Here is a 26,654-nt window from a genome sequence, read left to right on the forward strand (position 1 = left end):
TGACCTTAGGTACGATTAGCCATTTGCATATTGGCACTATTTCGTGTAAAAAAGTCATGTCAAAAATGTATCATCCTCGTTCAGCGTATTACTTTAACAATCCAGCGAGGAAATGCTGCCAGTGTTTTCGGTACTATGCCGCAGGACCCTTTTTTAGTTTTCATATAGTTTTATTTTAGATTTTATGTATCTTTATTTTTCCAATAAATACAGAAAGAATACACGTTGCAAATCTAATGTATCTTATTATTAAATTGTTCACAGAAAATAGAAATGCACGGCCTTTCGTCGCTATGGGAGATTCCACCCGAGATTATAGCCCATATGCCAGCTCTGAAGATATTAGATATTCGAAGCAATGTGCTGCGGCATATGAAGGCGCGACTTCTTAAGGAATCTCCGAGTTTGGAGCACGTTTATCTGAGCGGTGAGTTTCTAGTTCTACATTTGCTCCACTGTGGTATTACTGCTCGTTTGCATTGAAGTTTTCTAAGTCAACATCATCTTTCTCGCGTTGTCCCGGCATTTTTGCCACAGCTCATGGGAGCCTGGGGTCCGCTTGGCAACTAGTCCCAAGAATTGGCGTAGGCACTAGTTTTTACGAAAGCGACTGCTATCTGACCTTCCAACCCAGAGGGTAAATTAGGCCTTATTGGATTAGTCCGGTTTCCTCACTGTTTTCCTACACCGAAAAGCGACTGGTAAATATCAAATGATATTTCGTACCTACATAAGTTCCGAAAAACTCATTGGTACGAGCCGGGGTTTGAACCCGCGACCTCCAGATTGCAGGTCGCACGCTCTTAACGCTAGGCCACCAGCGCATCGAAGCTTTCTAAGTATGCGTATTAAATTAATTTATCATAGTTTGTCTATACATATTCGAAATAGTCTTCACTAGTCGCTGCTGCAAGGAGTAGCTTTATATTTTTATCGTTGCTAGGTTTCTATCACCAAGTGGTTTAACCTTTTGAGCGCCATAGAGTTTGTCATCGAGCGTGCTCGTGTCGCCGGGGGGCACGAAGTTATACGAAGATTTGTCTTTGAGTTTTTGACGCGTGCAGGTGCACCGCCAGGTTAGGCAAAAAGCCATTTTTGCCTGACAAAAATAATTAGGAATATTTTGTATCCCTAATAGAACTCTATGACCAAAGACCAATAAACTGTTAACCTTGACGACAAGGTTTATTTTATCGTTTAATAGTTAACAAATTGAGATAAAATCGTATCTTATTCCGTATATATCTAGTGGCAAGTATGTGCCTAAATGTATTTTAGGATTCCTTTTTATTTCAGTGCACGAATTCATTCTCTCTACTTATACAACCCAAAGGAGCGTACAACATTACAGTTAGGTACATTTCTAATTCTATTACTAACCCACTGGCTTGATGAGCACTTTCTCTTAATTAAATCTTGATGAATGCCGGTCACATAGGTAGGTACTGAAATTACTCACTCGCTGCTACATTGTGACGATAAATTAAAACTTGAATTTAATTTTATGCAAAAGTTTACTCGCAATACGTTGTACGCTCCAGGTGCATTTTCTTTGGTAACCTTGAAGCGTACCTAACTTCGTAGGCTTCAAAATGCTATGCAAATGCAATTTTAAACGTTTGTTCTTTATTCATGTACATATTTAATTTGTAAAGCTAATGTTTACTTGCAATTAATCCGGTGATAAGTACTTTAGATCTACCTAGTTCCTGTCCTAGAATGCTAACAATCGCAATACAATATAAAATCTTAATCATAATTCATAATTGAGGAACAAATGTGCAGTGTCGTAAAATATGGACAATAAACTATGTCTAAAGTCAACACGTGTATGTAATTATAAACCTAGCATCAAGTGACGCTGATCCCTTTCTATTCTTTCTAAGAACTCCGACCGTTGCTTTTTTCTGTAACGTACCTAAGCATAGCCCAGGACCGGAGTCAGTGGAAGAAAAAGATTCGAGCCCTACACCCCAGCAGGGGGTAACAGGATGGAAAGAAGAAGAAGTACCTAAGCATAAACAAGTGTCGTGTGTCAGCTTTTGACCCTCAGCGCTATTGGCGCCGGTGGAACACTTATACCAAACTGTAACTTGACATGCGAAGTTAAGTGGAAATAAACACTGTTTTTATAGTGTAGGGATGTAAAGTGTTTTAAATCGCGGAGAAAGATTGGCCGTTTAATAAATAAACGGAGATTTAATTAAAATACATGTTTTTTTAGGGTTCCGTACCTCAAAAGGAAAAAACGGAACCCTTATAGGATCACTCGTGCGTCTGTCTGTCTGTCTGTCTGTCTGTCTGTCCGTCTGTCTGTCTGTCCGTCTGTCACAGCCGATTTTCTCCGGAACTACTGGACCAATCAAGTTGAAATTTGGTACACATATGTAAGTTTGTGACCCAAATACGGACATGTAACGTAAACAAATGAATTTTAAACATGGGGGCCACTTTTGGGGGGTAAATGAAAAAATGAAAAAAAATAATTTTTCAAACTATATTATGTTACATATCAAATGAAAGAGCTTATTGTAAGGATCTCAAATATATTTTTTTTATAATTTTCGAATAAACAGTTTAGAAGTTATTCAAGAAAATAGGCAAAAAATTACCATTCCCCCCCCCTTATCTCCGAAACTACTAAGTCTTAAATTTTTAAAAAAATACATAAAATAGGTCTATACCTATAGATGACAGGAAAACCTATTAGAAATGTACAGTCAAGCGTGAGTCGGACTTAATTACAGTTTTTGATCCGACCCCTACGGATTTTTAAAAGAGATTTCACTCACGTTTCACATAAAAAATACATTGTTAACAGTGCCGGATTACTTAGAGTAGTAGTTTTCTTAGAGTAATTGGTGATAATTTTCTGATAAGATAATCATTTTAAATATTTAACGGTCTTACCTACTTACGAGTAATTGTAAGGTCAAATTAAAAATAATGTTGAAAAAAATATGTTAAATTGAGAGCTAGCTCAAAGTTTTTTGTACTCGTCGACTTTAATGGTTGAATTAATAAAGACTTTGTAACCAATAAGCAAAACAAGCACGTGCTTACGGTACCACGTTCAGGGAGGGCACCAAAATGCCAGGTTGAAAAAGGTGAACAAATTTTAAAATTAGGGACAGACACATCGTTTTTACCACACGATTTTTTTAGCTGTCCAAAAGCTAATTTGCAAAAATAATGGCGCGTAATTCTTTGGGAAACAATCGGTAGCAGTAGAAGAGTCGTGATTACATGCATAGATTCGATTTCAACCCACTCTTTTGCGGTTCGGCGTTAGGTCTTATGCGAGGCCTTCTGCTTTACGGCAAAGTTGATCTTCTGCCTTAATTACACTTGGGCGTGGATCCAAATCCAAGCTTTCCTCTTTCGCAGCTGGGCCTACTGCCTTTCTCACACTTCGCCAATTCAATTCCAAGCTCTCTGCTTTCTTGCATATTTTATGCATGAAAACAACCTCGATGAGACCCTTAAATATCGAGCCCTATGCGAAGCTAGGCTGATAGAAAACTGTCCCATCCCTTCTCTGTATGAAATCCTGGATTCGCGCCTGGTTGGGACTAAAACTAAAATTGCGTTTTTATATCGAAAAATTTTCGCGCTCGCTTCGCTCGCGTTTTCAATTACTTTATAAGGTATGATAAAGGTGACATTCGGGTGGCGACTGCAGCAACATTACTCTGTTGCAAAGTTACTGCTGCAGTACTGTCAACTTCCGTGATAAAATGATGTGACTGATTTCCATACTAAAAGTAAAAATGTACAACTGTCTATCATATTGCGTTTTTATATCGAAAAATTTCCGCGCTCGCTTCGCTCGCGTTTCTATTACTTTCTACGCTATGATAAAGGTGACATTCGGGTGGCGACTGCAACAGCATTAGGTACTCTGTTGCAACATTACTGCTGCGGCACTGTCAATTTTCGTGATAAAATGATGTGACTGATTTCCATTCTCAGCTGTAATGCGGCAATGAACTTCTCTCAATTTACCAAAAAATCAATGTAATCTTGATGACCCTAGGGAGAGGGGGCACCTAGAAATGCTTAGGGCATCAAAATATCTTAATCCGGCACTGATTGTTAAAAATTGTGTAATATACGGAACCCTTGGAACGCGAGTCCGACTCGCACTTGGCCGGTTTTTATATATCATATCTAATACATTTTGGAGTAAAATTTAGCGCTTATTTTTAAATTTAATAATTTTTCTTTTGTAAACTTCGAAGGGATGATGGTATTTTTTATAATACATTCCTTCTTTCATAAATCTTTTTTCATGGTAAAAAAATTAATTTTTTTTTAGAATGTGCATCTCGAGCTCATTCAAATTATAATGATACTCAACTTGACCTAGTAACTAGACTGAAATCTTGCCCAGATAATTTTGGCGAGAATTTTGGTACGGAACCCTAAAAATAACAATGTGCTGTAGGGCAGACCGGGGGCAATAGTACCACGGGGCAATAGTACCATCGTTATTATCTTCACAATTACAACGAAACAGAGTTGGGCAAAAATTAACTTGAATAAGAATAAGAATAAAAACAGAAATTTTATTCTTATTCAAATCGATTTGAATTAGAATTATTCTTGCACTAGTTATTTTAGAATAAAATTAAGGTGAATAAATCATGTGACTCTTATTTTAAATGCGGAATAAAAAACAGAATAATTATTCTAGAAGTGGGCCTATTCTAACTAAGGTTTTATTCAATTAAAATGTTATTTAGAATTAAGTTAATTTTTGTAGTACAATCGGTTATATTTTGTAAGTTGATTTTCACCCTTCTATTTAAAAGTCGGATTGATTTGATATTTGTTACTATAGTTTAGGTATAGTACACATTGAAGAGTTCCGCTATACACTATCTAGTTCTATCATCCGATCAGGGTGCTTAGCCAACATGCCAAACGTTGACCCTCCGTAGAGTTGCGCATAGTCTCTCTCTATCACTCTTACATATTAGTGCGATAGAGAGACAGATAGCGTTTCGTTGTCGTAGCGCAAACGTTTGGCATGTTGGCTACGCTCCCAATGTGCCTAGCCAAGATGCCAATCTTTATTTTTATAACCAAATCATTAGGTAAATTAAGCTGTTCTGGGGGCCTAGCCAACATGCCAATCGCTTGGGCTCCAACAACGAAGCGCTTTCTTTCTCTATCACTCTTACATATTAGTGCGATAGAGAGACAAAGATACCGTTTCGTTCTCGTAGCGCAAACGATTGGCATATTGGCTACGCACCCAAGGTGCCTAGCCAAGATGTCAATTTTTGTTTTTAATCTGATAACCAAATCTTTGGGTACAATTTAGCTGTTCAGGGGGCCTAGCCAATATGCCAATCGCTTGCGCTTCAACAACGAAGCACTTTCTGTCTATATCACTCTTACATATTAGTGCGATAGAGAGACAAAGATAGCGTTTCGTTGTCGTAGCGCAAACGTTTGGCATGTTGGCTATTACACTCCCAATGTGCCTAGCCAAGATGACAATTTTTGTTTTTAATTTAATTTAACCAAATCTGAGGGTACAATTTAGCTGTTCTGGGGGCCTAGCCATTATGCCAATCGTTTGCGCTCCGACAACGAAGCGTTCTCTCTGTCTCTCTATCGCACTAATATATAAGAGTGATAGAGACAGAAAGCTCTTCGTTGTTGGAGCGCAAGCGATTGGCATGTTGGCTAGGCCCCCAGAACAGCTAAATTTACCTAATGATTTGGTTATTAAAATAAAAACAAAAATTGGCATCTTGGCTAGGCACATTGGGAGCGTAGCCAACATGCCAAACGTTCGCGCTACGACAATGAAACGCTATCTTTGTCTCTCTATCGCACTAATATGTAAGAGTGATAGAGAAAGAAAGCGCTTCGTTGTTGGAGCCCAAGCGATTGACATGTTGGCTAGGCCCCCAGAATAGCTAAATTTACCTAATGATTTGGTTATAATAATAAAAACAAAAATTGGCGTCTTGGCTAGGCACATTGGGAGCGTAGCCAACACGCCAAACGTTTGCGCTACGACAACGAAACGCTATTTCTGTCTCTCTATCGCACTAATACGAAAGAGTGATAGAGACAGAAAGCGCTTCGTTGTTGGAGCGCAAGTGATTGGCATGTTGGCTAGGCCCCCAGAACAGCTAAATTTACCTAATGATTCGGTTATTAAAATAAAAACAAAAATTGGCATCTTGGCTAGGCACATTGGGAGCGTAGCCAACATGCCAAACGTTCGCGCTACGACAACGAAACGCTATCTTTGTCTCTCTGTCGCACTAATATGTAAGAGTGATAGAGAAAGAAAGCGCTTCGTTGTTGGAGCCCAAGCGATTGGCATGTTGGCTAGGCCCCCAGAACAGCTTAATTTACCTAATGATTTGGTTATAAAAATAAAAACAAAAATTGGCATCTTGGCTAGGCACATTGGGAGCGTAGCCAACACGCCAAACGTTTGCGCTACGACAACGAAACGCTATCTTTGTCTCTCTAAGCGTTCTCTCTGTCTCTCTATCGCACTAATGTATAAGAGTGATAGAGACAGAAAGCTCTTCGTTGTTGGAGCGCAAGCGATTGGCATGTTGGCTAGGCCCCCAGAACAGCTAAATTTACCTAATGATTTGGTTATTAAAATAAAAACAAAAATTGGCATCTTGGCTAGGCACATTGGGAGCGTAGCCAACATGCCAAACGTTCGCGCTACGACAATGAAACGCTATCTTTGTCTCTCTATCGCACTAATATGTAAGAGTGATAGAGAAAGAAAGCGCTTCTTTGTTGGAGCCCAAACGATTGACATGTTGGCTAGGCCCCCAGAATAGCTAAATTTACCTAATGATTTGGTTATAATAATAAAAACAAAAATTGGCGTCTTGGCTAGGCACATTGGGAGCGTAGCCAACACGCCAAACGTTTGCGCTACGACAACGAAACGCTATTTCTGTCTCTCTATCGCACTAATACGAAAGAGTGATAGAGACAGAAAGCGCTTCGTTGTTGGAGCGCAAGTGATTGGCATGTTGGCTAGGCCCCCAGAACAGTTAAATTTACCTAATGATTCGGTTATTAAAATAAAAACAAAAATTGGCATCTTGGCTAGGCACATTGGGAGCGTAGCCAACATGCCAAACGTTCGCGCTACGACAACGAAACGCTATCTTTGTCTCTCTGTCGCACTAATATGTAAGAGTGATAGAGAAAGAAAGCGCTTCGTTGTTGGAGCCCAAGCGATTGGCATGTTGGCTAGGCCCCCAGAACAGCTTAATTTACCTAATGATTTGGTTATAAAAATAAAAACAAAAATTGGCATCTTGGCTAGGCACATTGGGAGCGTAGCCAACACGCCAAACGTTTGCGCTACGACAACGAAACGCTATCTTTGTCTCTCTATCGCACTAATATGTAAGAGTGATAGAGACAGAAAGTGCTTCGTTGTTGGAGCGCAAGCTATTGGCATGTTGGCTAGGCCCCTAGAACAGCTTAATTTACCTAATGATTCGGTTATTAAAATAAAAACAAAAATTGGCATCTTGGCTAGGCACATTGGGAGCGTAGCCAACATGCCAAACGTTCGCGCTACGACAACGAAACGCTATCTTTGTCTCTCTGTCGCACTAATATGTAAGAGTAATAGAGAAAGAAAGCGCTTCGTTGTTGGAGCCCAAGCGATTGGCATGTTGGCTAGGCCCCCAGAACAGCTTAATTTACCTAATGATTTGGTTATAAAAATAAAAACAAAAATTGGCATCTTGGCTAGGCACATTGGGAGCGTAGCCAACACGCCAAACGTTTGCGCTACGACAACGAAACGCTATCTTTGTCTCTCTATCGCACTAATATGTAAGAGTGATAGAGACAAAGCGCTTCGTTGTCGGAGCGCAAACGATTGGCATCTTGGCTAGGCCCCTAGACCAGCTAAATTGAACGTAATGATTTGGTTAGTAAATTAAAAATAAAACGGTTACTGAAACTATGCGTTATGCGACAGTCAATTTGTAAGATTTTATTCCATAAAATAGGTATAAATTAGACAAGAGGCTAACTACTATTACATCTACCTAACTATACGTAATTAGTACCTATACGGTACCCGGACTACATTTTTATTCGTGGAATATTATTTCGATTAAAAATCATGATTATATTTATTTGATTAAGAATAAGTTATTCTCATTCAATTTTTTCTCATACGAATTATTCCCGACCAAAATTATTTGAATATTTTTGACGGGAATAAAATCGAGATGATTTTATTCCTACGAATTCTTATTCAAATAATGATTTTATTCTTGAATGCCCAACACTGCAACGAAATATGAATATGTGGGTATACACGATAAAGCTCAATACTTGTCTGCGGGCGCAGCATGGTTCCATTTTTATCGACTATCACTATGCGCGTCCCTTTCGCACTTACATACTTGTTAGAACGTGACAGGCATGGTGACAAGCGATAAAAACGCGACCGTGCTACGCCGCCTGGACCCGCTCACCAGTCGGCCGCTCGCTACGACGCGGAACGGAGGTGCTAAAGAGACCATTTTTGTTTTCGAGTGATCAAAGTAAGTATTTACGAGAAATATTTTGTCATATTATTCAAAACTAAATAATCCTAGAGTTAGATTGGTATTAGATTATGATTAGTTAGTTATCAAAGTTTGTTTTGTGGCACAGTATGGGGATGAGTTAGGTAATGTAATTGAAATATAAGTACTTTATGTAATTTTGGGTACTCGGGGGCAAATAGTACCATGTGAGCCGGGGACAATTGTACCGTTACAATTGACACCGCGGTACAAACGACCCCTTAACAACGTTACCAAAAATATTAAAAAAGCATTAGGAGAAACCAAAAATAATAAGCAAGCAAGCAATAAATAAAAAGCAAGGAAAAACATGAGACGGAAAAAGCAAAAGGGAAGGGAAAAGACAAGGGGAAAGGGACCGGAAAAGGAAAGGAAATATGCAAGGACAAGGAGGATTCTGTAGAAGAATACTATTGCCTAGTCTGTGGTGAGCCTTATAGCATAAGCAGATCTAATGAAACATGGGTGCAATGTGATAATTGTCAATTGTGGGCCCATGAACAGTGTACTGACCAGGGCCCTATTTCACCAAGTACGACAGGTACGGCAATTGTCAAAAAATTACAGACCTCTGTTTCACCACATTTCACACAGTGAGATATTAATAGTAATGTGAGTTCAAAGTAACCACTGATCTCAATTAGTGTTATTAAATATTCTTCTTCTTAAGACTGATGTAACTGAAAATATTGATTACAGTTAAGCTCTAAAATAATAAACCTATATATAATAAACATATTGTTTGGGTTTTATTTACGTTCCAATTTTTGGTACTATTGACCCGCACGAGGGGTCAATTGTACCACAAGGAATCATTGTCGAAAAACGGGATTTTCTACCATATTCTTACCGTTTATTAACAATTACCCTCAAAAATACGTAAATCAATAACCTATTATTTCATATGTACGTACAGTTTTGGTTCAGCTCCTATACATTCTGAACTAGGAACCATTATCCAAAAAATGGTACTATTGCCCCCGATCTACCCTAACTGTATTGTGCAACATCACGTTAAGCCACGTGTAGTCCTTGTAAACAGTAAGTGTCAAATAACGCTGAAGGTGATTCCAGAAACTGTAGGTGTTTCCTTTTCTTGTAATCTGAGACATGCAACTAGACTACTAATCGCCTTACCGACTACGATAGGCTCTCGGTTGATTGATCTATGCATAAATTGCATATATACAATGTAGATATGTAAATTGGAGGACAAGCAATACCTAACATTATTTCATAGAGGTTATCTAATATGAAGCTGGAAGACTCTGTAATGAATCATCCATTGATTTCACGCTCGATAATTCAGGAAAAGTATCCCTCCCAATAAGTAAGTTAGTAAGTTAAGTATCCTCGTCCCAATGGGAAGTGTGCTCATTGGAGCAGAGTTCAATATTACATCATCAACAAAAGAATGGGTGCTATATTTAATATTTGTCTTGATAAAATTACTTTTTTGACGTTTCCTGCAGCAATGCAGTCTGATTTAACATTTAAACTCATTCTTGGCTACCTACTAAGAGAATATACTTTATACATGACTGTATTGTTTAAACCCGTTTTTTTAAGGATTGTATATAGGTAGGTAATATGTATATCAGAATTCATATAAGTATATAATCTATATATATAAATGCGTATGTCCTGACTGGCTAACTCATCGACACAGCCTAAACTAGAGGTAAAAATCGGCCAAGAGCAAGTCGGGCCATGCTCAGTGTAGGGTTTCGTAGTTACCATTCTGTCGAAATAGGCCAAACGGGGGCTATTAGTAAGTATCATGTACATTACAAGCATAAGGGAGTACCTTTTGCAGCGCTTTGTACGTCTTTTTACTAAGAAAAGAATATTTAAAAACGACTCAAAAACGACTGGACCGATCGTGTTCGCTATAGTTTTCATTGAAAGTTGGTATTTATTAAGCTTTTGTTTCACGATGTTTTGGACCCATTGTTCAAAAGTTAATTAGAGGGGGGACACATTTTTTTATCGGAGCGATTATTTCCGAAAATATAAACTTTATCAAAAAAAGTAAGACTAAAAATGTATGTTTTGTAAGACCTTTCCAACGATACCCCACACTGTAGGGTTGAAGCGAAAATAAATTACACCCCCACTTTACGTGTAGGGGAGGTAGGTACCCTAACAAAATTTCTTTTTCATTTTATTGTACGACTTTGTCAGATTTATTGGTTTATATAACCATGCCAAATTGCAGCTTTCTAACACTAACGATCACGGAGCAAAGCATCGGACAGACAGACCGACAGACAGACATGGCGAAATTATAAGGGTTTCTAGTTGACTACGAAACCCTAAAACTCCCCAGAGACGCTTACCGAAGGTAAGTGTACTATTAAAAAGCAAAGTCTGACATTCGTGCGAGTACTATGCGCTTAAACAACCTCTGACTAAGCATTGATTTAAAGTTTCACTATTTTTGAACATTATTAATTACGAAAACGGTACTTAATCGACGACGCCATTGTCACAATGCAGTCCTCGAAACGTCGGAGGTAATTTTATAATTCATTTAAACGCGATAAAGTCCCGCTCTTACTAAGTATTTTCCTTCCAGTGCAATCCTACGTACGAGTATATCCCGCTCTTCCCGATGTAAGTAAACGCGGTCTTAAAATCGAGTTAATAATATGCACATCTCGCCACTGATGACGTAGTTAGATTGCTACGTTTACTTTAATCCTGATTCGTGCTAAGCCGCCTTAAAAGTCCGATGTTTGCTATTCATTAGGCGACTAACGTTGCCAATGTATACTTTTCCAATTAAAAGGCCGCGGACCCTGGTGCAGCGAGGCGTGTGAAATGTTTAGGGAACTGGGTGGGTGGGATGGGTTTTGTGTAATATATTTTTATTTTTTATTTATTTATTTAAGGCGACGGTAGCGGTGGGTAAAATATCAGATTGACAAATTTACCCCATTTCACACACAAGCGCACTTCACGCACACTACCTCACTTTACTGGGACAGGTCAGTGACCCATCATGTTTTTTTAAGATTGGACTTTTAGTTTAGTATTGACCACTAGCCTCCTTTGAGGGTATTTAAAGATGAAAGAGAAACAATGCATTTAATCTTGCTTTCCTTGCCTGTTCATGTCACACGTGACGTGCCTATTTAATTCATTTGATTGTTGACTGTTTTACTACCTAATATTGCTTTGTCGAGATACGCGTTTTGTACAATTAAAGCGAATAAAACAAGATGTCATTAAGTCAGATGTAAAATGTTATTTACTACTCTATACGGTTTTTCATAAGGTGCAAAATCCATTCAATAGGAATTTAAATAAATAAAGTTTCAGCAGGGTGGCAATTCCATTTTGGCGGATAAAGCGAAACAGAATAGTTCTATCGAACCTGCTTACAAATTTTCACGAGAATCAGTTGAGAAATGTGATCTGCAAAGGAGAACATACAAAAGCATTTTTGCCCAAGCTGAAACGGAGACCATTGCTAACGCTCGGCCAATGATGGTTTAGGTACACCTATAAAAAATTGTTGTCCCTGCTGTAATTTTAATATCCTTATATTTCAACCGGTATAGTTTTACCTTCAAATTTAATCGGTATCGCTAAACAATAGCGGTACCTTTTACTAATTATACGTTCACGAAATCGGTATCTGCATAACTAGATTGTTAGTAAACTAACCTGGAAAATAATCTCAAAATCACCGAAACATTTATGTACAGTCACCTGCAATAATATGTTACGTCATTAGCGCCAACTTTGCCTCCAGGGAAACTTTGCCCAAAACGACAATTTTAAACAAATTCGTTAATGTAGAAAAATTGATAATAGTTATGGCCACCCTGCTGTTTTTAGTAGAAAATTGGTTATATTTCTGACAAAGTATATGCCAAACTTGTGCATAACTTGACTTGGGAATTTTGAGCGTGTTGTCTAATATAGGGTATATTTCGGCGGGCAAAAAATTGATAAATAATGAATGCAAGTAGAAAAAATTGAGAACCCTTTGACAAATATTTCCGGGTTTCAGTTATAACACGTGAAGCATAGATTATGTCTATTGAGATTTAAACTAAAAAGGCCTAAATACACAAAAGTTTTAGCGGTGGGCAAAGTAATCCGGTAATTTGGCATCCATACCAACATTGCCCACCACCAAAAACGGATTAGGGTTGTCACTTTCATCTAATTTACCCAACTTCGCAAGTAAAAGAAGGTTATGTTTGTACACTAAAATAAGTTTATAAATATATACTGTATTTAATTCGTCTTATTATCCTTTATTTAGATGTTTTATCCCGTTAACGAATGAAAACACAGCAAAAATCATATTTTTGGCCATTAAACTATTGTAACAGATTTTTTCAAAAGTGACAACCCTAGCCTTTGTAAAATGCTTAGGCGAGCCTTATATGGAAATGGGCAAAAACGGGTAGGCAACATTGCCCAGCAAATTTATTTAAAAGTTTTTTACACTTATCGCTAAGATATTAACAGGGAATGGTAGGATTGCCCAAAACCTTTAAGTGATCCTTAGACATCATCATCATACGATCTGTATTTGAATACCAAATTGACGTGGGCAATATTGGCGAAAACCCCGGATATTTTTTTATTTTATTTTTTTATTTGACCGCCCTCTAAAACGCAAAAAAATGGGTAAAAACACGATAAAAAAATGTTTTCTTCACATAAACTGATGCGTTTGATCACAATGGACGTGCTGAGCAAAAAAAAATCATATGATGTGATTTTTTTTGAGAAATTCGTGTTTAAAAAAAAAAGCGGGCAAAGTTGGTGATAATGAGTAATGACGGTACCTACTCTTCGAAGGCCGCAAAAATATGTGACATGCTCTTATGGTTCTACAAATAAGGTCGTGTCAGATATTTTTGCGGCCTTCGTTGTGTAACATAAATTGCAGGTGACTGTACATTTGGAATAATTATTTTATTTAGTTTCAACGAAAGTTTCAAGTTTAGTACGAAAATACTTCAGATATGCAATAGGCACAAAATGTAGACCTAATCGAAATAAAACATTGCTTTTTATAGTAAATTTATAAAACATTCGATACATAGGTATACATAACAATAACCAGGCCACAACGCTATTGGCCTGTAAGCTTCATCTCGGTCTCCAAAGCCGCAAAAACTTGCTAGTACTTAGTGCTGGTCTAGCCGTTATTTTTCTTGAAGATTTTCAGAGAACAGCACGTACACGCATTATACATATAGACGGAACGAACGGCATAATCATAATAATTTATTCGTCGCAATCCATGGTATTACAGATTACTTATACGAATTACATAACTCTTCCTGTTAATAGGCAATATTTTAATATAAAAGTTCTATAATATAATACAAGATTACAGTTGTCATCAAAATTCATTGACATACAGAAGTCAAATACGTTTTTAAAATGACGCAAAATGATACCAGCATAATAAAAATTGATCCCAATCAGTAAAGATGAGTCTTTAAACTTTTTTCATTTTAAGCCAGTTTTGAAGGAACATAATACTTAAATTCGACTGTAATCGTATTGTTTTAAGATAGTTTACTGCGGTTTTCAACAATAATGACCCGTAAATAACAGCAAATGAAATTTAAATGAGACGCGAGCTGATATGTATGTACCCTATTTTTTGAAATACATTTTATCTACTGGTATGCTTTCTCGTGTGCGTATATAATTTAATGTCAATATAATTGTCAAAAGCAAGAAAATCAAGCTGTCATTTTCATTTGAAGAAGTACACGTGTGCTCCGGTGTAGCCCCAACGGGCATCTGACTTGAAGAAGAATTTTGAGTGATGTCGTCAATGTATGGAAAATGTTCGAAAGTTTACATTTGAGATTGAATTTCTGTGTTGTCTTTGTGAGTAAAAATATAAATCGATAATAAATTGGTAGCTGAATTATCTAGCTTCCAAAATCATACAATAATTCAATTACTGTCAAAGACAAAATTGTTTTGCTTCTGTCTCAAACGGAACTCCATATTTTGATTTTTTGATACTTTTAGTGCCGATTTGTAGAGAATAACAGCAAATTAAAAATATAATGGCATGAAGAGTCGGTACACGGTTTCTTCGTGAATAAATTTACGTGTAATTTAATGCAATTATCAAACATTTATTGAACAAATTATGGTTACAAAGTGAGGTCTAAATCGAAAACGTCATATACCGGCCCCTTAAATATGAAACAAACGGTCATACAAAACATATTGTTACAGTTTCTTCTCTTCATCTAGACCTATAGTTTCCATTTTTATTAAACATATATTTATATAGAAGCACGAAAAAGTACCTACCTTGGCTTAAGTTCAGCTGATTAGTAAGAGGTTACACTGAGTTTGCGAAGTTAGAAATTAAGTATACATAAAACTCAATGAAATACTTGTTCTACGTTTTCAACAACCATTGAATAGGTATCGACAATCGACATACATGACATGACATATATTAATACTTAAAATTTTGACAAATCGCGTTAATTTACATACTACTAGTCCTGAATGTTTTTTTTATTGAGCTTATGGTACAGTGAAATATGTCTAAATTTTTTACAATATTATTATCATTATATAGTAAACATGCTCGCTTAATAAACATATTATTTATTTTTAGAGAATAAATGTTTGAATCTATGACGACATCGGCGTTCTTTATTACCTGGGACTCTTATACATATGTCTTTTAACAGGCTAGGGGCATCAATATGACTATTTAAATATTATTTTATATAATAGAACAGAATCAACGCAGTCTCTTCGACACTCAAGCGACTGCATTTTATGACGGTTTAAGGATTCCACATAATCTTTGTATTCAATACCGCATTTAAAATCAAGGGCTTAGGAACTTTTTTTGCAATCTCTCTATCCTGTCAATATGAATGCTGTAATGGGGTTTCCAAACCGCACATGCAAACTCAAGCCGACTTCGTACATAACTGTTACAAAGAATTTTAAGTGTTAAAGTATTCCTGAAAGGTTTACCAATTCGCAGAATCATACCTAATTGTTTAAAAGACTTAGCTAAGATGGAATCGATATGAGGTATAAATGATAATTTGTCGTCCATGACTACTCCAAGATCACGAATCTCATTTACTCTTACCAGTTCCTGGTTACATAATTTGTAATTAAAGTAAGAAAAAGTTTTTTTTCTAGAAAAACTAATAGTATTACATTTGTCTACGAGTATGTTTAGAAATAGGTTATTTTCTCTACAAAAGCTCTCAAAATTACACAGATCATTTTGTAACAGTTCGCAATCAGAAGAGTTACGAATAACTTTATACATTTTTGCATCATCTGCATAAAGAAGAACGCAAGAGTGGGAGATACATTTTACGATATCGTTTATATATAACGAAAACAACAGAGGCCCGAAATGGGAGCCTTGGGGAACGCCTGAGCTGATATATTTACTTTGAGAGATAAACCCTGATACTACCACTGGCTGTATGCGATTTTCTACATATGACTTAATCCAGCGAAACAAATCGCCGTGTATACCGAGTTCTTAAAGGTTGCATAATAACGTATAGTGACATATTTTGTCAAATGCTTTGGAAAAATCGGTATACATGGCGTCCACAGAGAATCCATCATCCATAGCTAGTAATATATCATTGGTGGAAGTTAACAAATTTGTATCAACTGAACGGCCTCTGTAAAACCCATGTTGATTGGGTATTATATGGTGTCGCACAACAGTAGCTAATAGGTCAGTTACAATTTTTTTCTAACAGCTTGCTAAACTGACATAATTTAGATATAGGTCGATACTTTTCAATATTACGGCTTACTGGACCCTTTGGCACAGGAGTTATCCAGGCTTTTTTCCAAATAGCTGGAACACAACCTTACTCGATAGATTTTTTGAAATTTTTTGTAATTGGAGCTGTTAGGGAAGCTGAACAATTTTTAATAAAAAGTGGGTGTACTCCATCAGGTCCTGCGCCCTTATTAATATTAATAGATTGAGATTAATATTGAGATTTCGTCTAACAATATCTTCACTAATTTCTATCGAATTCATATCTATCAAGGGATTAGTTGGTGCAGCTAAATTATCCGTATCAGTAGAACTCCTGTCATAAACTTCAAACACAGAATAGAAGTGGCTGTTGAATAAATTACAAATATCTTCGCCGTTAGAGGTGACAATGTCTTTATAAGCCATAGTTTGCGGTAGACCGTTATTTGAAAAAAAAAATGATTTTATATATGTCCAAAAATGTTTAGGATTATTCTTTATATTGTTTTCTGAGAAAGAAACGAACTCAAGGTAACATTTTTGTTCCATTTTTTCGGCACGTTTTCGTAGAATTTTAAAACTGTCGTAATCAAGTGGGTTCCTGTATAACTTCCAACGCTTGTGAAACTTACGTTTTTCTTTAAGGATTTTATTCAAAGATTTATTATACCAAGCTGGTGTCTTTGATAAAGACCGTAGTTTTCGCCGGGGAACATACTTGTCAATTAAGTGATTTATTAAATTATAAAATTTTTCTACTGAAGCTTCGCAACTAATATTACAAAAATAAGTACCCCAATCTATATCTCTTAATTCTTTATTAATGTCTTCGTAATTAGCCGAGTGAAAATTGTAAATATCTTTACCAAGAGGCGTTAATGGTGGCACATAGCTAAGTGCAAAATTAATTGCATATATTATTGCAGGTACATTTGTTATACACGAGCGCAAAATGCAAGACACGTTTGCAAATGAAAAACTGTTCCCATTGGAATTTATAATGTAGTTCAATATAATACAAAGTAAAAAGTTTTTTTTACAAAGAATATAAATGGGTCTCTATTGGTTTCCATAAATTTTTTGTTACGATTTTTTCAGTCCATAACGTTTTCCATCATAATTTTTATTAGTCATAAATTTTAACAACATAAATTGCAGTTCCGATTTTTGCAGGTTATTATTATTGTTAGTCATAAAATTTGTTACTCATAATATTCGAAGTCCAGAAGGTATACCATTACATAATGTTGAAGGCAATAAACTTGCTTACAATAATCGTTGTAAGGCCTTTTACCGCAGGTTATAATGATAAGTAGGGGTTCTATTGCATTCCCTAAATTTTAAGTTCCGATTTTTTTAGACCATAACGTTTTCCATCATAATATTTATTAGTCAAATTTTCAATAGTTATAAAATTAAACAATAAAAATTGCATGCTTGCCTACCTACCTGGGGATTATTTTTTGTTTGGCTTACTTATTTCCCCTCCATTTCTTATTTTTCATGTAGTTTATTAAGCCATTTCGTCCCGTCAACGAGTCGACGGAGCCCCGCTTCGCGGAGCTCCTAATTTCGATCTGAGGGACACGAGGTAACTAACGAACCTACCTGAGGAAACAGATTTTTTAATGTTTAGCTTACTGATTTCCCCGCCATTTCTTATTTTTCATGTAGCTTATTAAGACATTTTGTCCCGCCAACGAGTCGACGGAGCCCTGCTTAGCGGGGCTCCTATTTCCGCTCTGAGGGACACGGGGTAACTAACAAACCTACCTGAGGAAACAGATTTCTTTTTTCTTTATATGAAATAGTATTTTATACAATCGTGATATAATAAAGAGTTTTTCAGTCGAGTACCGTGTTAAGGCAACGAAGCTTGCTGAGTTGCCTAAGTAAGGTACGAGATTGAAAAGCTTGATTATATCACTATTGTATACAATAATTTTTATACTAGTCAACAAAAATAATACTTTAAAGTAGTAGAATCATACAAACAAACCAAACCAAAAGTATACAGCTAATATTCGCGAACAGCCGCGATACCTTCATTCTGGTACGCGACCCGGCCGCCGCGCCCCACGCCCTACGGCGGGCTGGTCAACGACACCTTCTCGTAACTCATGAGGCCCTGGTACTTGCTCCGCGCTAAATTCAATTTTTAGACAGTTGTTTTCTCGATTTTGGCCACCGTAGCCTATGGAGACTAACAAGCAACACTAAGTGGTTTTCGTACTCTAAGGATGTTGCTATATTACGGGTGTCACATGCGCGTTTCTGACTTATGAACCAATTGTTTCTACTAAACAACCTAAAATAATTAATTTGAGCTTTGGTTTTGTTTCGTCCTCTTGATCGCGGCGAGCTGTGATTGGTCAATTTCATTATAGTTGACTAAACTGTATCGATATGAATATTATAGTTGAGTTGGGAGCCCATACGTTTTAAAATACCCAATTGCAGTTTGGTATAAGAAATCTTAATTCAAGAATTACAGTCGACTAGTAGAAAAAATGTTATTAATTTGGTTTCTTTGTTACGTAACTTAACGTAATTCACTTTAGTCATTAAAAATGGGGCTCCCTTTGTTTGACATAATTATTGAAAGTCATAATGTTTAATATTATAGCTCCTAAATATTAAAATAGGATATCATTTTCTGACTATCGAAATTCGAAACAGTAAGTACTTACATAGGAAACAAAGGGATGACATTAAAACGATATGATTAACGACCATTAGTTCGATAAAATGTATGCCTTAAAATAATTCTGAATAATTATTGATATTTGTATGAAATTTTGAATGTTATACTCATCAATTTTATAACTTTTGTGATTATAGCGTTTAATATTATAGATGTTTAACATTAGAACTATGAAACGTTATACTTAACAAAAATTATGATTATTGATGTTTATGTCCATAAATTATATGGATATCAATTTCTGACTATCGAAATTCGAAACAATAAGTTTATGGGAAACAAAGGGATCCCATATAAATTAGTACCTACATTACGATACAAGTGCGAAAAGTAGGAAATTCGCAACGAGTGGCGAATTACCTTTTCGCACGTTAGTATTGAACAACGTTTTACAAATAGGTACATATGGCCCTTTAAATTTTCGACATACGCACGTAAAGCTAATAGTTACCGCCCTAGTGCGGTAACTATTAGCTTTCGATTTAAACTTTAATCGCCGCGTGTTTGGTTTCTGAAACAGCCATCGAGTAGGTAACAGTCTATTTGTTCATTAAAACTATTCAAACTAGCACAAAATTTAAGATACCGTTCGGATTCAGACTACACCAGCATTTTACTGCTGCAGTAATGCGGCGCGTACTTTCCATTGCTACCGCTACACATACAATGATAAATAGTACATTGTGTAACGTGGGGGGTAAGCGAGATTTTGTAAACGAGGTCTATAACTTAGGAGTTAAAGACTCGAGTTTACAATATGCTTACCCCCGGAGTTACACACAATGTTTTTCATCACACTTGCGAAGAAAAAACTAAATTTTAAGCGAAATAATTCTTAAATACGGTGACATTTCAAACATTCGTCCGCCATATTGTCTTGTTTTGGCAGGTTAGGATTCGAAGGCACAGACCCACCCGGATTCAGTCGTAGTCGAAAATTGTGTAAAAATAATTTAAACGGCTATTAAATTAATCAAATTAAATATTTTTAAACATACACATAAAAAATATTTTATAAAGTCAGTATTTTCAATGTAAAAGTCGTTTAAAACTACTTTTGTCGTATAAATTAGTGACATAATAAAAAAAAAACCATAACTCACTCGTGAGTTATAGCTTTTTTTTTTCAGAATCTATAACTCCTGCGGGAACAATTGTTTCGAGCAAGTGTGATGAAAATATTATTACGGGTCTTCATTAACAACGGGATGAAAAATTAAATATGTCTGTCACATGACATTTTGTAGCATAACTATCTCAAGTGACTACCTGTGAGTACCTGTAATTGGCTTCCTGTTTTAATCTTGTTGTCTATTGTGAGTTTTAAAGCTGTTGGTTCTCCTAACTATTTCCAAGTTTCGATTGGCTTTTTCTATCAATGATTTTCATCTTGATCTCCTTCATGTCATAAACTATTGTATTGTCGTCCTATTTATGCATGCCTAAGAGCGGTTTCTCACTACGTCCGATCCGAATCCGATCCCAAACCGTGAAAATATTGTCCGTAGAAGCCGTAGAACTATTTCTATGGTAAGTTACGCACTATATCCGATCTCCGTCATCCGATTTCTTTCCGTCATTCAATGTGTGCGGTGCGTAACTTACCATAGAAATAGTTCTACGGCTACTGCGGACCATTTTTCACGGGTTTGGATCGGATTCGGATCGGACGTAGTGCGAAACCGCTCTTACTTCAGATCAATCGGTAATCGTGTAACGGGTCAAATAACCAGAAGATTGGATTACAGATTGGAACAAGAGAAATTAAATAATAGCTTGTAAAAGGAGGAAATACCTGTAAAGATAACTAAAATAACTGAGGATGAGTAGGAATTTAATTTTAATGTTAATTTTGACTCCATAGCTCTCCTTACTAAATACTTATGCCGTACCGTCTCTCTATAACGTACTACGAAAACTCTGAAGACTGAATGTAACGTAATATTTAGTTACTTAAACAGTGTTTGGTATCATAGTAAGCGTATATCTCTACTAAACATTATGGTAGCTCAATTTGAGGAACGTTCCTTATCGCAGAAGGTACCTAATAATAAACCTACTTATATGTAAGTTTTATTAGATATATCACCCTACTTATCTCCCAATGTTCTTGTAAACAATCATCATTTTGTAAGACAAATAGGTCAAAAAAACTTACCTACGGATTACTGCGATCATTGTTGATTCACTGATAATTCGGTCTTAATGTAGGTACATAATCCACTTATAAATAGTGCATACAAGAAGCGTCAGAGATTAGTAAAGTGTAATGTGTATTTTCACGTAGTATAATGGCTTGGTTACACAAAACCCTTGGCCTTCGTTACCATCGGTTGCAGTGGGACCACACAGCTGATCTGTAGTACGGCCACACAGTTGATCACATCTGATCAGCTGTTAGGTACCCAAAAGACATTTCATTTATAATAATAATTTATTTTGCCGCATTCCTTTGATGCATTCACGCTCCAATGAACAATACAATGTAACTCGATCCATTACGAGAATAAAATAGATAAATCTTTTACCAATTATTACGCATCAATGATTCAGAAAAAGTACGCAACGTATGCAACACTATGTTAAAGAGCGTTTTTTGGACAACTAGCCATATTGTGTGCGAGGTGATTAGGTAGGTCATACTGAACAACTTTTTCTATGGGACCAACCCCGAAATCCCAAAAAAAAATTGGCCTTCCCATAGAAAACGTCGACATCCAATCGACCAAATGTATAAACGGCTTAAAATTTTTTGTGATTTCGGAGTTGGTCCCATAGAATAAGTTGTTCAGTATGGCCTACCTAATTACCTCGCACAATATGGCTAGTTGTTCAAAACACGCCCTGTATAAGCCAAGCATTTTAGTTACCTAATAAAGATTCATTATGTTCTCGGAAATTGTGTTGTAAGTAACTCCCTTAACACCGTACACTTCACGGTTACCAAGGTAAGGATCGGCAACCAGTAGCCACCACCACCTGCTGTAACCACCATGCGAATGGAGATCTCACTATGTTAGACCAAGAAAAGTCTGCAACGGTTTTGAGAGCACACGCAGTGCCATGGTTACATATTTATACGTAACTAGTGACCCACCCCGGCTTCGCACGGGTTAACAACCTTTACACTAAAACCTTCCTCAAGTATCACTCTATTGATAGGTGAAAACCGCATGAAAATCCGTTCAGTAGTTTTTGAGTTTATCGCGAACAAACATATTAGTCCCTGGTGTTCACTTAATTATACGGCAAATGATGATGATGGAATTTCCTTTTGCAGAGTTGCTCCTTTTGACTCACAGATTGATTTAGGAAGGGGAGCCAATCGAATTATTGATGCAAAATTTTGACTTAAGGGGACCCCCCCTTTGCCCCCGAAATTTGTAAAAATAAAGTTTTGCTATGTGGTCAAGTTTGGTATCATTTTCGTGTAACTCAAGGATGTTAAATTCGTTTCTGATATTTAATTTATACGGTTTCATATAAATAATTTGAAATAAATGAAAAATAAAAAAAAATCTATTTAATTTTTTTCCGATTAAAAGCCTACATTTTTCTTATTTTAATACGAAGAATAGTAGGGCTTTTTCATGAAATTTTTATTTTTTGTGTATATATAAAAAAAAGAATTTTGGCATTTATTCGGAAATAAATAATATAGAAAAAAATTATGTTTCATTTTTTTCAAATTATTTATATGAAACCGTATAAATTAAATAGCAGAAATGAATTCAGCATCCTTGATTTACCTGAAAATGATACCAAACGCGCAAGGTGGTACATAGCCAAAGTAATTTTTTTTACAAATTTCGGGGGGCACCCCCCCTTAAGTCAAAATTTTGCATCAAAAACCCGGTTGGCTCCCCTTCCTAAATCAATCTGTGAGTCAAAAGAAGCAACTCTGCAAAAGGAAATTCCATCATCATCATTTCCCGTATATCACACTTTTTTGTCGTGTATGCCACGGACTATACCGGGTGTGGCCTGTAACATGAGCAAAAAATTAAACTGTAGGCTGTATTCCTCATACTGACCAACATTTGTTCAGTGACTTTTAAAAATAACTTGGGGTTTGATTTTTAATTCACTTTAAAGTTTATTATAAAACGCAATGTTCCACAAGGCTCAATATTAGGGCCAATATTATTCATTCTGTATAGCGCGGATATAGTAAACTGTTTAAAGAATTGTAGCTATCATATCTACGCCGACGATCTACAAGTATATTTGCCATGTCAACCCAGTGAAACCTTAGTTACGGTGGACGCCATTAATCGGGACCTGAATCGCATAGCCGATTGGTGCTTACGTAATAACTTAGTTTTAAATCCAAAAAAATCTAAATTTATGGTTATAGGCACTAATAAACAAAGGCAAAAAATTAATGAGTTTGTACCACAATTCAAAATAAGAGATGATAATATTGAACAAGTTACAGAAGCTAAAAATCTGGGAGTGATCATGGATGAAAACTTAAGATTCCATAATCATGTTTGCGATGTTGCTAAAAACTGCTTCTATAGGCTTAAGATCCTGTACCAAGTTCGGAATTACTTATCCATAGACCTCAGAATTACTCTATGCGAATCACTGATATTATCAAAACTTAATTATGCTGACACAGTTGTAGGTCCCTGCCTCTTATCTCACACAAAGAAAGTGATTCAGAGAGTCCAAAATGCCTGTGCACGTTACTGTTTTATAATTCCACCAAGAACTCACATAACTCCATATCTTAACAGAAGTGATCTCATGAACATGGAATCTAGGCGCTCTCTCCACTTTGCTTGCCTACTGTTCGGGATTGTGAAATCTCAAGCACCTCGATACCTGCATGAGAAACTCCGGTTTTTGCAGCGCCAAAGGATATCTACACTTCTCATGTGCCCCAAACACAAAACTGCAGCATTTCGTGGCAGTTTTAAGTACACCGCCACAAAATGCTGGAACAACCTCCCGCCACCTTTCAAGCAATTAACTTCCTTGCAAGCTTTTAAAGTAAAACTAAAAAGTTATCTTCTCTCTAAGCAAAAAGTAGTGTCAGAGTAATTTCATTTAAAAAAGCATAAAAAATATACAGAAAGTCAACAAGAGCAGTAATTTCGAATTTTAGGTAGATACTGTAACTATTTATAGTTTGTCAAAGGTCTGTCTCATTTCAATCATAGACAGAGAGAATCATACTATCTTTGTCTTACACTAGTACTAGCACCCAAAAGAAAAGGATGAGTATATATTATTTATTTATATTATGTATATAAGTAACACTTTCCAGGCCATGCTAGTCATACTATCACTTGATGTCAACTGCTTCATTGTCGCTTCGCTATTTATTGTCGTAATAATTAGTTACCTATAGTTTATCTTAATAACTCTACTGTAGCTGGTAGCTGCGCCCAACTACGCTCCCTACAGGTGTTCACGGAAGACCAGCGTCAGGTACTACTCCAGTAGAACCCGGCATTATGCTGAGTGTTCACCTTTTTCAGTGTATGGTTACAGTGTACAAGTTAGTTATAAGTGTTTTTTTTTCTTTCTGTGTATGTATTGTATAACTGTGTACTTATACTGAAATAAATGGGATTCTATTCTATTCTATTCTATTCAATGTATAGCGAATTTTGTTATGTTTAAGGCGTGACAAGCAACGTCAATCACAATGATATGGCGTGGCGATGGCGTCCATTGAAAATAATATTTATTTTGTATGAAAAATAGGGAGTCTAAATACTTCATAATTTTTAAAAGTTGTAGAACAAAAGTGTCACCGTTTGAGGAGTACAATCTATCAAACCAACACAATATTAGTGAGAAAACTAGTGTGTTCGCGCGAACTGTACATTTTTCTCTCCTGTGGGCAATAGTTAACAGCTTGTGGGCATGTAAGTAATGATTTTATCATAGTTCTGTAAATAAAAGGAGGACCTTTTCACGTGGATAAGGTTTAAATAAGAAAATTAACCTTTATAGCCCTTAACTCTTGTGTATGTCCACAGGAAAGACATAACACAGTGATCTGTTTGACCCGGTTATGTTTTTACACAAAATATTTTAAATTATAGACTAATATGATAAAATATTAGCACATAAAGGAAGAAAAACTTATAATGAACTGTATAAACCGGCTTCTTACACTTTTAACGCTGTTAATTTGACGAAATATCGTTACGAAAATTTCGCTCGGAATATCATAAATCCTCTGAAATGAGTATTTATTTGCTTGGATTATTTGGCCCTGTGACACTGCAATCCGGCACACTAGAAGACACCATCTTCACTGAATTACTTTATTTAATACTTTTCGTCCTAATCCGTGTATATTTTTCAATTTGAAAATTACCGTGATTCGCTCTTGGCCGTCCGCGGCCGTCGTCAAACTCAAAAGTGGTTACGTTTTCTCATTGGTAGTCTGACTCTTTCGCACTCATGGGATGTTCATATACGTGATGGCTTCCCTTTCGCACACTTTTTAAGCTGTATGTCAACCGCGAGCGCGGATTCTATTAGGTTTATGAGAAAAACAAACACTTATGTAATTTGAAAAACTGTGGGTAGTGGGTACCATTCTAAATGTTAATATTATGATAATTAGTGGGTAGCTCTTGATAAGGTATCTTCCAGTATAAGTTTACCTTTATTTTGATAAAGATAGGTAATATTGACGCATGAAAATGTAGTAACTAACGTGTTTTTGTAATTATTCATGGGAGGCGGTTGCTATTATTATTATCCATTATAGGTACCTTTCTAATTATAAAACTAGTAAAATATTATTTTTAACAACTTATCCATAATAAATGTAAATAATAAAACTTACCACTGGCTTTCTCCTCCTAGACACCTTTTTAAGAAATTTGTCCAGTTTATGGAAGCACTTTAACCGCAATTTTAATGCTTTTTTCGCTTTTTTGGAAATGTTTCTAGGTCTAATAGAACGTTCTTTTTTTAACGATTTCCTAGTATTATAATAGGAATCTCTTAAAGCTTTAATTTTTTTTTGTATTTGTGTCACAGTCATTGGTAAGCCAATATTGAATAATTGTTCACTAATTTTGATATAAGCCTCATGCCGTCGAGCAACGTGTCTATAATATGGTTCACTAGGATCCCACAAACATTTTTGGTCGCGGTAGAATCGAATTATCATTAAATTTAACTTTTTCGGGTTGTTCATTGTTGTTGTTTACCACGTGGTTAGCGATAAAGAAGCCAATACGCGTCGTAATTGCATAATAACCAGGCAGGTACTGGCTTCGGTTACTTGGGATTACAGTGTAGGTACATAATTGCAGTGGTGGGGATTTTATTGAAATAAATAAAACTAATTGACCAAAGTTAGGCTTGGTAGCAAAAGCCAGTAATCGACAACGATTTTGCAAGGTTTGATGCGATTTGTCTTCTCAAATATTCATTTAATCATCAAATTATATACGTCACACTCTATCCTAATATCAGGGGCGTATTTACCCTAGGGCCAAGGGGGCCATGGCCCGGGGCGGCAGGCCGTGGGGGGCGGCGAAGCCGCACCCTCGCGGTTTTTTCTGGGCGCCTTTTATAATCAAACTTAGCTATATTTTTTATTATACTTTAA

At 36.3% G+C, this 26,654-nt stretch overlaps 1 protein-coding gene across 1 annotated transcript in view; it reads left to right on the plus strand.

The window, feature by feature from the left end:
• Positions 1-268: 268 nt before the first annotated feature.
• The window catches only part of LOC134796561 (protein singed wings 2), a 52,123-nt gene continuing 25,737 nt past the window's right edge, over positions 269-26,654 (plus strand). Inside the window, exon 1 of the mRNA XM_063768744.1 lies at positions 269-427. Coding sequence (XP_063624814.1) covers positions 274-427 — 154 coding nt within the window. The 5' untranslated portion in view covers positions 269-273. The remainder of the gene's footprint in view (positions 428-26,654) is intronic.

The sequence above is a fragment of the Cydia splendana genome, chromosome 13, assembly GCF_910591565.1.
Source record: "Cydia splendana chromosome 13, ilCydSple1.2, whole genome shotgun sequence".
Classification (NCBI taxonomy): domain Eukaryota; kingdom Metazoa; phylum Arthropoda; class Insecta; order Lepidoptera; family Tortricidae; genus Cydia; species Cydia splendana.